Source organism: Diadema antillarum, unplaced genomic scaffold (assembly GCF_040938485.1).
Source record: "Diadema antillarum isolate AM-2024a unplaced genomic scaffold, OU_Dant_1.0 seq00000565_RagTag, whole genome shotgun sequence".
Taxonomy (NCBI): domain Eukaryota; kingdom Metazoa; phylum Echinodermata; class Echinoidea; order Diadematoida; family Diadematidae; genus Diadema; species Diadema antillarum.
Genome location: NW_027271504.1, coordinates 135,001 through 152,938, shown reverse-complemented (window position 1 = coordinate 152,938; position 17,938 = coordinate 135,001). Strand labels below are relative to the sequence as shown.

Below are 17,938 nucleotides of genomic sequence, written 5' to 3'. Positions count from 1 at the left end.
GAGGCATAACTTGGGTGAAGGAATCAAAATAACTCAAAATATAAGGGCAATCTGTAGAAAATATTATTGTTTTCAATTATCTCTATTATATCTATTGTTTTATGCCTTTGTCACATAAAAACAAGGAAATAATAAGAAAAACTTTCCAGGACCATAATTACTTCAAATTTTGCTTCTTCAACAAATTTCAGCCAAGAAACATCCATTTCATACACTGTAATGCTATGAAATGAAATGGAACAGAAAAAAGATGCAAAATCTGACTGACATGGTTGTCAGTTTATGGTTGCCATGGCAACCAGCAACATCAAATATAGCTAAATTATATATCAAAATGTTCGCAATAAGATTTTAGGAAAAGTCACCAAATTTGGTTGAAATCGGATTAAGGACGAAGGAGTGGCAAACGAAAATCTGGTAGGGGGGCACAATGTGCCCCCCCTTGGGCTTTATAGGGTTAAGGCTGTGCACGGGGAGGATTGGTTCTATAAAATTCTTCCAGAAACAATGACTTTTGCATTTCGTTGGTGTAGGAAGTATTTCATTTAACAGTTTATGGATACCCTCTGGAAATAGCTACAATGTAATATATCATATTTCCCTGTAGTAGAGGCACAAATTAGGTTGTGAGAGTTGACGAGGTTTGCTCTCTCGATGTGTTGTATCAAGACTCTACTAGGGTAAAGCGGGAGATTGTCCTGGTTGAAGTCATCCACGCCAAACTTCTGGAAGACATGGACTGTGTCATTTCACATTCTGCATGATTCCAGGTTCAGATACTTCTTGGTCCATCTGCTCTTTGAGACATCCTCAAATTTTCAACTTCAGCCAGCACCATGAAAGGCATGAAAAAGCAGACCTTTATAGTTGTTGGTTTTTTTTTCACAACAACCTGCAGAACATAATCTCTCAATAATGTCAATTGTACTTTTATCATTTTAACAAATTTCCAGTGATGGAGCACACATCATGCAATGCGGTAAGTAAAGCAAACTTACAAGATCCATCAGGAGAATTGAAATGTCAGTGTATACGTAATAATCATCAATATCTCTGATTTTACCGTTGCTCTTGAAGTAGCATCTAATACATACAATGGAATGAGGCTATCTGTTTCCTCGTTGTGAGTGACAGGTGACAGCTCCCATGGCATCTTTGATGAACCCTTTGTTTCTTTTCTTTCCGTGATGTGGTCTCTGTGTCAGATAGAAATGACTGCTCAATATTTCAACTGTCAGGCCGATTATTTGGCTCAGTTTTGTGGATTTCTAAGGCATGGGTATGAAAAATGAACCTTTGTTAGTGAGAATGAGGAGAAGGCCATGAAATTATGAGATGAAGAATGATTGTGGAATTACTTAGAACTTATACCTTCCGATAATTGTATCGTCCAGCAATGACTGGATAATGACAGGTCTATTAGATTGTAGAACCAGTAGAAAATGTTTTGAGAAGTTGGTGATCCTCTTATGCTTACTTTGGATCCAATCTTATACATGGTGTATTTTGATTGCACAAGCTGAATGTCTGGCCTTTTCATACTATCCGAGAAATGAATATATTTTCATTCTCTTATATACGAATTTAGTACAGAAGATGAAAACTGCCCTTTTCATCTCTTTCTAGAATATCCCACTTGCATGTTTTCGATAGCTGAATGCCAAACACCACATTCATCAGCTTCAAGGCAGTGACAATTTTTGAGATTACCCTCATGTGATGGTTTTCTAAATTGAGGAGGAATTCTGATGCATGCAAAGTGCCACAGAACTGAGCTATTATTGCTCCGTTGTTGTTTTAGAACCATGGGCTGTACAGTAGTAAGCATCTTGGAAGTTTTAATAATTGAAGATGACCCACTCAAGGGCAATCAGGAAAGAGGCTACTCATTCCTTATTCATTCTGCATTATTTTAGAAATATATCTAGTGTCTAGCAAATCTAGTTTTAGTTTGTGGCCAACAAACAAGCTTGTGAATAGGGTGCCTGGTAGGGTGACCGTGGCATTTCTTGCCATTGCGAGACTTTTACTTGTTTGTCTTCAATCTCTTGAGGCAGCATCAAGTTTTTGAAGATCACCTTCAATTGTATCAATGGTTGCTTTTGTACAAATATTTTATATAATATACTGGGATTAAATGTAATCATTAACGAGGATCCACGATGCAAAGTGATGTGTTCCCTGAGAGGCAAAAACAAACCGCTTTAGCGCGCAATTCGGGAACCGCATATACCCGCCTGGCTATATGGGATTGAACGCTTACATGCTTGCTCGCCCACATGTATGGGACAGGGGTATGCCCCCCCCCCCCCCCCCCATGCTCAGTTTTTGCCCCTCAGCATGGCTTGATGACATCATTGGAACCTCGTCCTTACATTTTGCATTTATGGCGACCATTTTGAGAGATGGCTGTCATTTTGAATTGAGAGATGGCTGTCATTCTGCTTGAAATGGAAATGAATTCGGTCTAACTAGAACTATTCTGGCATATTCATCTAAGGCGCTGACAACAGTATTATATGTTTTCTATATAGCAGCCATCTTGAATTTCAACATGGTTACCTGTCTAATGATCCACAATTAGGAACCAGCTGTACTGGAACGTTGGACACCACAAGCATGCGCATTCTTGAAAATTTGATGCTTCTACAATAATTGCAACCTAGGATATGGGTAAAAACGCTACGGCGGCCATTTTGAAATTCAAGATGGCAGCCTACAAACTGGACAAAACAATGCACGATATTAGAAAAAGATATATCAGAGTGTCTGACATCACAACGTGGCATTTTGAACCGAATTTGAAGCTTCTACAATGCTCACTTTATGAGATATGGGTCAAATTACAGTTTCCCATGGCGGCCATTTTGAAATTCAAGATGGCAGCCTAGAAATTGTATCAAAACAATCCACAATATCAGAAAAAGATATATCAGAGTGTCTGACACCACACTCATACATTTTGCACCAAATTTGAAGCTTCAACAATGCTCACTTTACGAAATATGGGTCAAAATACAGTTTGCTATGGCGGCCATATTGAAATTCAAAATGGCGGCTGAAGACGTGGTTGGAAAAAATGGAATCAAAGTTTTTTGGATTCAGCACCCCCAAATTGACAAAGTTAGCCAAAAAAATCAATTTTGGCACAAAAATCTCACGGGATTACATAGTAGCCTCTACTATTATTTGAATTATGGCATCATAGCTTGGGGGAACACACATCCAACATATCTCGACAGACTGTCCCGTCTCCAGAAAAAAGCTCTTCGAATAATTTGTCATGTTTCTTGGAGAGCCCACACCGATGTTTTATTTTCTGAAAACAAAATTTTAAAGATAACTGATATTTATTATTATTCTCTTGGCCAATTTATGTATAAACTTTCTAATAATTTGTTGCCGTCTGTCTTCACAAGCATGTTTGCGAGAAACCGCTCGTTCCATAAATATCCAACTCGTCACTCAGATGAATTCCATCTGCCTTTAACTAGAACAATATTTACACAATCTATATTTACATTTGCTGGACCTAAATATTGGAACAACCTTTCTAACAGTTTGAGGATATCTCCAAGTTTAAGTTCTTTTAAGAGTAATCTGAAGAAAAATATTTTGAATAGTTATAAGAATTGTTGATTCTTTATTGGTTGCAAAGAAGTGTAAAATCCAACCTTATATTCTATTGAAATTACAGCTAAGCGGCTCCATCCATCCACTACCTCTCGTGTCCTTCTATTTTTTTTTGTCTTTTATCTTCACTCCACGCATTAAGCTGCTTTCTCCCCCCCCCCTCTCTCTCTCATACACACACACACACACACACACACACACTCACACACACACACACACACACACACATACTACTTTGTTTCTCTCCTCTCTTTTCCGGCATGACAGCGACTTAGTGTAGGGATTTGTTCAGGGTTTTTGTTTCGGATAAGTTAGGTTATAGATCTTTTTGTCTTAGTTTCTTTGTTTCATCCATTATCAATGCTTATCAGTCTATCGATCATATAATTTCTTGTATTACGTGTGGGGGGAATGCAGCCTACAAGATCAGCTTTTTAGCATTCCTCCCCAATTTCCAACATTTTCCTATACCTACAAGTTTTCTGTAAATTTATCCTTTACTTTGTATGATGACATTTATGCACTGTATTCAATTTTTGTAATATATTTATATGTTTCTGTTGGAAATGAAAAATAAATGAATGAATGAATGAATGAATATATATATATATATATATATATATATATGGGGCGACAAACCTCGTATCTACATAATATCACATATGTTCAGGAGAGAAAAACAAAAACAAAAACAAAAAGCAAACAAACATAGCAGCTAAAGCACTATAACAAATGAGAGAACCTTTCCTTTTACGTGCCATTGTAGCTTCATTTTTGGGGTAAGACAGCTAAGGTTTGGACAGGACATCATTAACTGATTATCTGACTGTTTATTCAAAAAAGTCATTTTCACCAAAATTTCAGATACAGGGTCTTGTCGCCCAAACGACAATATCATATATACACACGAGGGGTGGAAAAAACGCGAATATCGCAATCACGCAGAGTGCTTTTGAAATTACCCTGATATTGATATCTACTGTAGTAATCTGACGTAATCACATTATGCCACAAGTTTCATAAGAGTACACGACGAGACTCACAACAATACAAGACAAATTTCAACACCAAATACCAGCAGGCCATAATTTGATGTTACTCTTATAGCCAAAAAGGATTAACTTCACATCAGTCTGTGGAGCCCTTATTGGCTACCACAGGCATTGCTTTATAACAATTGTGCATAAAGAAATTTTCAGTCGTATCTTTGTGTTTGTACGTTTCAGTATGATGTCAATATCATTTTTTTTTCATTACGTGTTAAAGTTCCGTTTGAGACATATCGGAATATCTCAGTATTACAATACCATTGTGACAGTCATTTTGGATGCCATTGTTGGCTGATTTGACAAATTTGCTCAACCGAGTTGAATTCAAGAATACGGATTATTGCTTTTCACCTTGGGTTTAATCCCTCGCTTCAAGTTATAGCACAATATTTCACAGTTTATGAGAAAATATTAAGGAATTTCCGTTTATGCAGGACATTTGTAAATATCTCAAAACCTTCAGCACCCTCGAAATGGGGTAAAACCATCAATTTATTTTCAAATTTTCACCATTTAGAAAAAAAAAATGTTAACATTGGGATTTCAATTTCTGCCAATTATCTTGGCGATCATGTTTGACATCTCAAAACCCTAAAGAATGCAAAAGTTGCAACAACAAAATGTCGAGGGTGCTGAATAGGATCTAAAAAATTCCAATATTAACAGTTATTTTGGCGGTCATCTTGGAATTCTCAAAACCCTTCAAAACACAAGAGTTGCATCAACCAGGTTCAGATTCAGCACCCTCAAAATAGGGTGAAACCACCAATTGTTTTCAATTTTACACCATTACACCGTCTTTATCATCTCAAAACCATTAAGGATGCAAGAGCTGTATCCTGCAGCTTCAAATTAAGCAAACTCAAAATAGGGTAAAACCATCAATTGTTTTCAACTTTACACCATTTAGAAGAAAAAAGGGGGTCTACATGTGAGTTTCCATTTTTGGCGGTCATTTTGGTGGCCATCTTTGTTATCTAAAAAAAACACTATATAAGGATACAAGAGTTTTATCAAGATTCTGTGCCAGCACCCTCGAACTGGGGTAAAACCAGCAATAGTTTTCAATTTCTCACTATCTAGAAGGAAGTACATGGGAATTTTCGGTTTTGGCGGCCATCTTGGCGGCCATCTTGAATATCTTAGAACCCTTAACGATGCAAGAGTTGCATCCAGATTCGGATTTAGCACCGTTGAAATAGCTTAGAACCATAAATTGTTTTGAACTTCTCACCATTTAGAAGGAAATACATGGGAATTTTCGGTCTTGGCGGCCATTTTGACGGCCATCTTGAATATCTCAAAATCCGCAAGGATGCAAGAGTTGCATCATCCAGATTCGGATTCAGCACACCCGAAATAGGGTAAAACCATCAATAAACATTTGGTGGACGGTAAAACAAGGTTCAGCCTTTGGCACCCAGACTATATGCCATCTTTACTGATTTACTAATAATAGATTATACATAATCTTGAAATTAAATTACCTCAATATGTTCTCTTTACAGAAACATAATTTTATTTTTTATACATTCGTCGAATAAGCGGTCAATCAACTAATATTCTTTCCATTTTATTTACCAATTGTTTTTGTTAAATCGTGCCCACATAAATAGAAAAGTCGTAAATTTTTTTCTTTGAGGTATCATAAATAAGATTATGTTTTTCTTCTAATAATTGTACAAATAACAGAAAATTTAAATATTCTACTGCTATATCGATAGTAGATGTTGCTGTACAATCACATCTTAATGATTCAGGAAGAGCTTGAAATAATAAAGTATATCAAAAATCTTTTTTTTTTGCTTATATTTCCTTGTTTTGATTTCTTTTTGTTATGAATATAAAATTTTTATTCTTGAAAAAAAACAGTATCTTTTAGAAGTAAAAGATCCCGTTTGATACGATTTGATGACAAGTTTCATTTTAGTGATGCAAGAAAAATTTGCATTATACTCGTTTTACCTTCCGTTCATATATCAAACATATAGGATTACTTAGTATAACAAAACCTGTCATATTTCAGTGTCAATTATTGGAAGTTCTTTATACATATCTGTTTTTCATATTCCTAATATCCAAAATTGAATTGGTAAAAGATATCATGTACCAAAAAGATTCAACCAGTTGAAAGCCATTTTACTCATATTCAATCTCTTTGCATTAAGAGTGCGCCCAAGGCATTCCCGTCGAAAGCTGAGTTTTGGGATTTGTAACTCAACAATTTGAATATTCACTCCTCCCATTAAACTGTTTTGTCATGGTTGTTCCTTTCACTTCTAGAGTTTTTGTTTGCCAAATGAAATTAGATTTAGACTCTTTGATCTATTTTTTTATCTATTGGATTTGTTTTTGTTTCAGGAATCGTGTCAGTCATAAGTATGTGGACTATTTGACTTGAAGTTAACTGTTCACACCAATTATTCTTCCAAAAAACATTGATTTTTGCTTTTCTCTGGATAATTTAAAAGGTTTTTAACGAAATCGTGGAATAGATGTTATAACTCTTTAAGCTTTTTAAGTTTTCAGAACGCTGGCCATCATTGTAGTCGATAATTATGACCGAGGTTGGCATGGTAAGAAAGAGATGCAGAATTTCCTTACCGATGGCATTGAAATTATGTGATATTGATATGACAATGATATGACATTGTACAGATGTGATGTGAAACATGAAAATAAACATATGGATGTGTTTACTGTGTCTCAACTGTAAGACCAGTGCAGTTTCAGTAATACAATTTAAAAAAAATGATATTGAGTAGGACCTACTTAATAAATTCCCCGAATTAGCATTTCAAAACATCTGTTTATGCGGTTGGAACAGTCCCGACAAGACAGCCATTACCTGTGTACTTAGGACTGTCAAAATGCTCTGTATACAGCACTGGTATAAAATTATTGTATCTTCGACTTGTCAGGATGATTAAGGTACCCGTTGGGTTGGTTAACTGGCTCTGTCATTCCTAACAGATTACTGTAAATATGTCCCTCGTATGTATATACAGCTCGACTTCTGGTCAGACGTTAAACAGATAGACGGCTCGACGGTGGACATCATGGTTCCACCGGCCATCCAGGCGGACATCCGCGACACTCTGGCAGCCAAGGGATTGGAATTCACGGTAATGACGGCCGATGTCGGGGCTACTCTAGCTTCTCAGGAACAACAACGAGTAAAACGACGGGCTTCCCAACCTTCCACCCAAGCCCTGAGCGATTTTGACTACTACGTATATCACACCTACGATGAGGTACGATATGGATAGCACAATGATGATGACAATATGGTGATTGACAAATTACATGATCAATAACTCTTTTTGCCGTTGAGAGAAAATGATATCCAGTTCTAATACACACACACACACACACACACACACACACACACACACACTAGTGGTGGATCCAGAAGGGGGTTTATTTTTTTTTAACAAAAGAAAAAAAGGGGGCGTGCACCCCCTATAATTTTGTAAAGGCGCCTCCCCTTTACGAAATTCCTTGAATCCGCCCCTGCACACACACATCATAAAAGAGGGAATAGGAAATTAAGATGCTCAACTACATGTTTTTACTTATATTCATCACAATGTGTTTGGGATCGATTCCATGACAGTATGGATATATTATTTGGGCTGTTCTCATATGTGATACGTATTGTTTGTGCCAATACCCATGTCTGTTCATGGGTAATTAACTATTACTTTTGTTTACTTAATTGGCTGCTGTATACGTATAATTATGTAACTCTATAGGTTTCATCCATACCGTTTGCACATTGATAATGGACTGACTTACGAAACTATAGTTCAAATTTTGTGTGCAATGAACCCCTCCCCTCCTATCGTTTCAAAATTTTAGGTTCTTCCTGTTTTATAACTTTTATATTGTCAAAAATGTTCTTTTTTCTTCACCCTACATCGAGAATGCTGACCTGCCCTTCGCTCTCTCTACTCCCCCCTTTCCCCCTCCCTCTCTTTCCCTACTCTCTTCTGTGTGTGCACAATGTATGTGGATGCATACATGTGTGTGTACGTGCGTGTGTGTGCGTATGTGTATGTGTGTACTTGTGTGTGCTTGTGTGTATGTGTATGTCTATGTCTATGTCTATGTCTATGTCTATGTGTGTGTGTATACATGTGAAATCGTATACTTCATGTAACCATCCGATTCGATTGAATGAAAACTGTATACTTTCAATGATTAGCTTGTACGGTACATGTATCGTTGTATTGTGTTATAAAGTCATATATTTAATTAATGTAATGTAGTAATGTAACGTAAGTGAGGGGACTGCAATCTACAAATTCGCTTTTTAGCAGCCCCTCAATTTCCATTTCCATGAAGTTCTTTTAAGAACCAATATGTATTATTATGTTCCAATGTATGTAATCATGTCAAAGTGTATAACCTGTGTTTGATTGGAAATGAAAATAAAAAAAACATGCATGTGAACATGCATGTGTGAAATGAAAAAAAGGGGGATTCGAAATTTGCTGTCTTTATTGATGATATACCCTTGCGTTTTTTATTTTGCCTACTGTTTTTACATGCCCAATATCCTGCACGCTCAATGATTTGTAAGCTTGAGGTCTAAGAATTTATATAGAACTTGAATTGGATTTAAATGAATAAAAAAAAATATATCGTCCACTTGATGAGGTTTTCGTCGTGACAATTTTTACCAGCATGCCACAGACGCACACGCGCTCTCGCTTATCTTTATATTATATTATATATATATATTATATATATATATATATATATATATATATATATAAAGATATATATGTATATAAAGATATATATATATATTTATAATACATATTTATCCATACATAAATTATGTAGATACATAATTGTACTTTTAAATGTATATGTATATGAAATTATTTCCTATCCCTCCACCAGAGAGCTTTGCTTTCGTAGCAAATTTATGTATAAACTGTATGTTTAACTTAATGTACAACAGAGTAGAAGGTTGAGATGAAATTTTAACTTAAATTTCAGATCCAGCAATGGGTTAACGACGTGGTGGCTGAGTATAGTAGTCTGGTGACAAGGTTCGAGCTGCCGAGTGAATCATATGAGGGCCGAGTAATTTCCGGATTAAAGGTGAGATCTTTGCACTGAAGCGAACAAATGATAAAGACATTATATTCCTCTCTCTCTTTACCCGTCTGTGTCCATCTGCTCATCATTTGAAAACTGTCTCAACTTCCTATCATTCCCTTCCCTTTTGGAAACTATGTTAGATTTTATCCATCCCAAATGCCCGAGAAATAGGAGATGATTATTTGGTCTATATCCCACATCAAACTTGAAATTTGATAAAAAATGTATTCCATCAACCACACAGATTTTTAGTTTCTAATCGTGTTGAATATTACAACACAGGCGGTACAACCGCTGTCCGCGGCAGTGAAGACTTAAGACTATAACAATTATTAGGCGACACTGATGTGTCGATGATTATGTGATGTGTACGGATGTGTGCCACTAGAACCGCATCTCGCGGACTTGGCAGTGGCCAATCGCGGGTATGGTAAAAAGTGCTTACTATAAAGTATATCACATAGTTATGTGATACTAACACCGCATGGATGCTTGGAGAAAAGCATCTCTCGGTCACGTGTTCAAAATTCAAGTAATCCTACTGGTCTAACATACTTTAGTGGGATAAAAAGCGTTGTAATGTCATGAACACATTGTGAATCATCAAGTCATAGTGTTAACCCTAACCAGGCCGAGCTTTTTGGGGTGTTCTGTGGCCGGGGAAGGGTTGATTCAACCCCCCCCCCCCCCCCGAGATCTCGGCCGTCGATCGCGCAATCGCCATGAAATTTGGCACGTGCATTACCTGTGGGGTAATCTACCAAGCTATACAAAAAGAAATGGAAATTTTCGTCATAATAGTTAATTATGCTATTATGTGCATGAAATCATACATTTTGCTCTAAATCAGAAATTAAAGCTCCTAGAATCCTAATTTGTGGTGAAACATTCTTTGTAGTATTCTAACAATGTACTTGAAAAAAACTTTGGTATTAAAATCAGTTTCTGATGTATTTTATTGTTTTATGAATTTCTTATGTATTTCTTTGTTTTTCGACCTTTTGTTTTATCATTGTTTTCCGCAAAATTTATAACAGAACCTATTTCAAGCATAATTATGCTAAAATTAATTAGTTTCAGCCAATGAAAGTGAAAATAATCATATCTTTATGAATAAGAAGAGAAAACTCCATTTGCATAGACTTTATACACAAAATCACTTTTTGAGCCTTTTTCGGTTTGACAGGCATGTATAAAACGTTATGCGGCGTTGTAACGGTATGCGCGATTTTCGCGAAAATGGCGTCAAAAGATGCGTGAGACTTGAAAGTAAAAAATCAGCGAACGGCGCAGTCAAAAAATTTCGCGCGGCGGAGTAGTCGCGAAAAATGTCGAGGGGGGGGGGGTTGATTCAACCCCCCCCCCCGGCCTTTTTAGGGTTAAACAGAACTATACTATGTGAACACCCTGAACACTGTGAAACATTACAGCTGAAATATTTCTCTGAATGTTTGTATTTTCTTCTATGTAACTATACTGTTTGTTTATATTGCTCATGTAAGGGACCCCTCTGTAAAACAGCGCTGTTGCGATAACAGTGCTGAGTAGGGTCATCCCTCCGTTGAAGGCCTATTTCATGTAATATGTCTTTCTTTGTATATCTTTTCAATGACTGAAAATAAATAAATACAATACAATACAATACACCAAAGTGTGAAATAATTTTCACACTATCAACCCGTTTCGTATAGGAACCTGGAGCCTGTTTATTAAGTCTATGAGGATTTCAGAATTTAGTATCGAACGGGTTAAATTCGAGAGTTCCCACATTGCCGACTATGTGAACACACTGTGAACACTCTGTGGGACCCTCTGTTCTTTCCATCAGGGTTGTTCCTTCAACCCACCTCAACCATCCTCATGCAAATCAAATCAAACATCATAATCTGCCAATCCTGTGCATATTCTTATGCAATGGATTCACTAAATGACGACATATACAAAGTCGTCACGTGACTCTTTCTCTCTCTTCAGATCTCGTCAGGGGGCGGTGGCAGTAAGCCGGCTGTGTACTTCGAGGGTGGCATCCATGCCAGGGAGTGGATATCTCCTGCAACTGTCATGTACATGACTGCCAATGTGAGTAAGATATTTTTGGAAAAAAAAACCCACACATTTCAACATCAGCAGATGAAAATGAGATTATGCTAGAAAAACAATAACTGAATTCAGAAGTGTGTGTATTATCGTTAAAACTTTGTTATTCCTATATTCGGTATAGGACAAGTATTAGCACTATAGCAATACGTATATATAGGATAAGATAGGTCTATAGATATGAATGTGGTGTGTTTAACAAGAGAAGCCTCGTCGAACTATTTCAATGTTCCCATCATTTACCCCAAACATAAGCATGAGTTAGGTCACCAAGATGAACACAGTGCATAAAACACCTTGTCAAAGATATCAGGCTGATCATCACCATTTCCCTTTGCTTACTTTATACTTGTCTATAGCTGCTTAGCGACTACGGTACTGATCTAGACGTCCAGGAACTCATCGACAAGTTAGACTGGTACATTGTCCCATCTCTGAACGTGGACGGATATGTATACACGTGGTCAGATGTAAGTGATGTCTCCTCTCTCCCTCTTCCTCTCTTCCTATCTACTCCGCTTGTATGTTTTGAAGTATGAATTATTATGATATAGGGATATATCACAGCTCGACGGGCCACCACTTTTTTAGAAAATGTATGGTCTGATGGCCACCAAAAGAAAAATGATATATAAATATATATATATATATATATATATATATATATATATATATATATACATATATATTAGTCTAACCCCCAAACCCTACTTGTCTCAAGGGGCGACCAATGTTGTACAGAGGCGGATAAATGTTGGTCTGGTCTGTTAGCTTCTTTCTGTACTGGTCGGGGGTTAGGTAATCACATAGACACCAATCATCATCAAATTTCTCAAAAGTTAGAAAGAGACTAGATATTGCTTCACAACAACAGTGAATATAAAATGCGGGAGAAGGATAAAATTTACATGGATAATGTCAATGCTGCTAACAGCATATTTATTCAACGACCTGCCTTCCCGTAGGTCTGAAATAGAGACAAGATTACACAAGCTTCTTCCTTCTGAATGCAACTGAACATTTCACTCATCACTTAACTCTTCTACACCTTTGGAGACCATTACTTCATATGTAACATCTTATGCTATGGGAAGGGAAGGGATTTGGTTAGTAGGGAAAATGATGTTAGTGGGTGTGGCCACTTATCTCGACATCGGTACGGTCGACGAATGAGGTCGTCGTCTGCATGTCATTGTCGATCTCGTCAGCGGGGCTGGGGCGTCCATCGAGCGGTCTGCTTTCACTGGCTCATTTAACATTTCATTATCATCATTGTCCACTTCGTGTCAGTCTGACAGGGCGCTTCAACATCTCCGATGACACCAGTTGACTATTTGGAGTTTGTTGCATTTGGGTAAACCAAAGCTCTGTCTTGTCGTGATGGACCGTTTCTCGACTTGTCGTTGTTCACCGGCTACCTCATTAACTCTTGGGCAGTCCAACCAAGATCCTCGTCGCATTCACAGCGTCGATATAGTTGATTAAGATGGAGGGGAACATGTACAAGGAAGGGGATCTCCTGACTCTATCTGTGTGGTCTCCAACTGTTCTTGCCCCTTCTCTATCTTCCGGTCTCTCTAATCACGTAGCTCCTCAATCTCTCTTGCCCCTCTCTTAATCTCAGCTCAAATATGGTCTTTTTTTCTATATTGGTATCCTTTCCCTAAAAATATTTCAATGGCTCAATCTTATTTTGGGGTGTGATTTTCACTGGAAATTAATTTCTTATTGGTCAGATCTTCCATTGGCTCCTCCCAGTTGTTTTTGTGGAACTCAATTTTCTCTGATTCATCTCAATTTCTGATTAACTCGCCCACTGTCTTTTAGTTTCTTTATTTCCGTCTTCTCTGTAACCACTGGTCAAGACTTTATTGTTTCTTGGGTAATAAAATGATAAACCAAATGAATGCTAGTGTCCTTATGACGTCCAACGTTATCGTCATCATTGTTCTGGGTCGTTGTCCCTGAATTTGACTTTGGAATTCCTGTCTGACCTACTCCAATAAGGTACATTGAAATAAGAGGCAGGAAAACGACATTCCAGCCCAGAGGGTCATTCATGTTTAGGGATCAGAGGGCAAAAACACATCATTCCCGTAATCTGGACTGGGGCTTTGGGGTCGGAGAGTGCAGTGAACTGACCACAAGCGGGGGAAAGTAGCCATTGTCAAACTCATGAATTCCTAAGACCAATAACTTTTCTTGGGAGAGGAGAATTGACAAAAAAAAAAAGGAAGTCTAGCTGAAAGCAAAATAAAGGGTTTCATAAACTCCAAGAAGGGGAAAAGACTGATTCATATTGACGTCACGGGAAAACTAGGAAAACAACTGCAGTGTTTTGTTTTCTTTTACTTTTTATCCTATTCTGTATATTCTATTTCATTCTTTATTATATGTGCTAGTGGCCATCTGGGCTACATATATATATATATATATATATATATATATATATATATATATAATAATAATAATAATAATATTGGCTACTTGTATAGCGCACAGGTCCACTTTTCAGTGCTCATGGCGCTTCAAAAATGAAAAGATATGATATATTTACATGCATATACATATTCAAACATTTCAACAAAGAAGAAAATGGTAAACAAAAATAAATATATGCCAAATAAAGAATACAACATATACCAATTAAAAATACAATATTGGTCCAATATTAATGACATACAGCATACAGCAATTACAGTCCTCAGTATGAAAGGAACAGATAAGTTTTAAGTTTGGATTTGAATGACTCTGTAGATGACAGTTCCCTAAACTGAAGAGGTAACTGATTCCACAATTTTGGTCCCATAACGGAAAACGCACGATCACTTTATCCATGTTTTACTCTGGGTGTTTGGAGTAAGAATGTATCTGATGATGAACGTAGCCTTCGTGTCGGCTTGTATTTTTGAACAGAATTACTTATGTATATGGGGGAAAAAGAATGAACTGAATGATGTACTAATAACAGAATCTTGAAAATAATCCTTTTTTCAACAGGTAACAAATGTAAGGAACGGAGAACTGGTGACATGGAATCAAACTTATTAGTAAAAGTTAACAATCGGGCAGCAGAATTTTGCAACCGTTGAAGTTTTGTGACATCTTTTTGTTTTTTTTGGAAGATTACACAACAATGAATTCAAAAAATCCAACCGAGAAGAAATGAAAGCATGAATAAGTATCTCAGCTGCAGATTAAGGCAAATATTTCCCTATGAAACTTAAATTACGCAACTGATATCAAACATTATATATATATATATATATATATATATATATATATATATATATATGATATATATATATACGTATATATATATATGTATATAATCGTATAATATTAATGATAACAATAACAATAATAATAATAATAATAATAATAATAATAATAATAATAATAAGGTTTATTTACCCAGGGTAACCTCTTTAACGTTACCACTGCTCTACCAGAGGGGTCTGCCATTATTATTACCCTAGCGTTGCCAGGTACCCATTTATACACCTGGGTCGAGAGGGACATGGTGGGTAAAAGCGCCTTGTCCTAGGACGTAAGCACCGGGCGGGATTCAAACTCGAGTCCTCCGATCGGGAGTCGGGAGTCTTATCCACTATGCCACAGCCCCCCCCCCCCCCCAACATGTATGTTTATATATATATATATATATATATATATATATATATATATATATATATATTGTAGTTGTTCCGCGTATTGGCAGTACTAGAAATAGCAATAATAAAGTCACAACAGAGGAATGCAGGGAATGCATTGATAGCCAATCTTGACTTAATGAATAATCCGAATTTTCGAGGAACCTTCCTCTTCTTCAGGGAATTCGCACTGTCATCCCTGAAGAAGAGGAAGGTTCCTCGAAAATTCGGATTATTCATTAAATCAAGATTGGCTATCAATGCATTCCCTGCATTCCTCTGTTGTGACTTTATTATTGCTATATATATATATATATATATATATATATATATATATATATATATATATAATTTCCAAATTTTAGAGATGCTGGGCAATTTATTAATTGGTCTATGATTAGTTAGAACAAAAGGGGATTCTTTTTCAAAACTAATATTATTTTTGAGAGTTGAATCCAAAGAGCATAGAAGCGCGTGTACTCTTTGGTTGGAACTAATCTTTCATGAGATAGATAAGTTAAAATATACAATAAAGATGAATATTGGTTCAATTCTGCTTCTTTTTTTTGGGGGGGGGGGGAGGGGAGGGGGCTTTCATATTCTCCAGCAGTTGTCCTTGTCATTTTTCTCTGTTATGTCATTCATGATTTCTCATAAACAATTCACCTCATTTTTGTTGTTGACAAAGTCATCGGAATTGTGCATTTGTGATAGATTGTTAGATATAGAAATTCAATAAATTTCTGTAATTTTGATCTTGTAAATCAAACCAGTGTCAGATAAAAGCTGGTAATGTGTACACAGTTTATCATAATATCTACAGCGACAGACCCATTTGTATAGTGGTGACAGGCAGATTTCTGAGTGGCCATTGTGGCACCTTTACTCATTTTTATTTATGGACTACATACCTTACGCTGTGCAGGACCGCCTCTGGCGTAAAACTCGCTCCAGCAATACACAAGACACTGGCTCAGGATGCACAGGCACTGATCCCAACAGGAACTGGCCATACGAGTGGGGAGGTATCGCTCATTTAACAACGTTATGACAACTGATTTGTTCCTAATGCCCCTTTCATAAACTCAGTTATTCGGATGATGCCGGCATTTGATTACTGGGTCGTATCAACCATATTCGAACAATTTATTGTAGTTGATTTTTAATTTATTTTGTAGGTACGTACGTGTCCCTCATAGTTATGTAAGTCAAATTTAATCTTGATTTTACCCCGTGGTCTCGATCCATGTCAAGCAGCTGCTTATTATCGCGGTCTCCTACTTTTCTTTTCTTTTCTTACAATATTCCCAAATTCATCAATTGAAATTCCCCTTCTTCTCTATTTTTCTTCTACATTTTGGTTGTCGTAATGACGTAATTTATTTTGAATGATTATTCAATCGCTATCTAGCTATTTAGTTAACAGTTGTTGTTGTTTTTTTAATCGGGCCTGTGAATCATTTTGTAATACAGTATGCGAAGACTTATTCATTATTTAATGTAAAGCTCAGAATGCATGTCTGTGTCTTTGTTACGTGTGATTTGAAAAAGCAGAAATAAAACCAACCAATCAAACAAACGAGGCAACGAAAAACACAATTCAAATTGTTAATGCTGCACATTCACCCCCCCCCCCCTGCAGTACAGTGTATTAATATTTTTTGTGCCTTTTTTTTCTGAATTCTTCGTATCATATCACCCTTCAAATGAGGATGTTTTAATCGATGCGTTGAGACTTACGCTTATCATGACGCTGATCATTCACTTATGTTGTTTACCCAATTTCCAGGAGAGGGCACGAGTGCTTTTCCTTGCTCCAACGTTTACCGCGGCACGGAGTCTCTCTCCGAACAGGAGGTCGAAGCTGTGGTCGATTTCCTCAGGGAGATAAAAGCTGGCGGACAGGACTTCATCTGGTTCATCGACTGGCACAGCTACTCACAGCTCATCATCTCGCCGTGGTCCTTCTCAGCCGAAGTAGACGATCCAGAGGACATGGCTGATCAGGTACTAGTTGTGATGTGGCCCTGATCTTTGGCCACCCAGGATCTTTGTTGTATTCACTTCATGACATCACCGTCCATACACTTTGCCATTCCTGTACACTTGTCACGTCGATCTATAGTTCTGGTTTATAAACACCATGCCACTTTATTCCAACACACACACATTGTTGTGGAACTGAAATGAGGAGAGCAATCGAGGATAACCTCTTACCCTTGTGCCTTCATTGATTCTCCTCCTATCCAAAGTTACATGTTTTTTTTACATTCTTTGTTTTTTTAAAAGTTAGGTTCTAGTTTGGGGGGATTCGGGTCGTTGATTTGTTCTAGATCTTAAAAGAGAGGCGAAGTGAGAGGGGCGGTGTTGTTGGGGTTTTTTTTAAGGTCA

General features: G+C 37.0%; 1 protein-coding gene across 1 annotated transcript in view; it reads left to right on the top strand.

Moving 5' to 3' along the window:
- The window catches only part of LOC139735134 (carboxypeptidase B-like), a 34,849-nt gene that overhangs the window by 14,119 nt on the left and 2,792 nt on the right, over positions 1–17,938 (top strand). The window contains exons 3-8 of the mRNA XM_071645898.1: positions 7,691–7,936; positions 9,693–9,797; positions 11,772–11,876; positions 12,254–12,364; positions 16,473–16,572; positions 17,337–17,554. Coding sequence (XP_071501999.1) covers positions 7,691–7,936; positions 9,693–9,797; positions 11,772–11,876; positions 12,254–12,364; positions 16,473–16,572; positions 17,337–17,554 — 885 coding nt within the window. The remainder of the gene's footprint in view (positions 1–7,690; positions 7,937–9,692; positions 9,798–11,771; positions 11,877–12,253; positions 12,365–16,472; positions 16,573–17,336; positions 17,555–17,938) is intronic.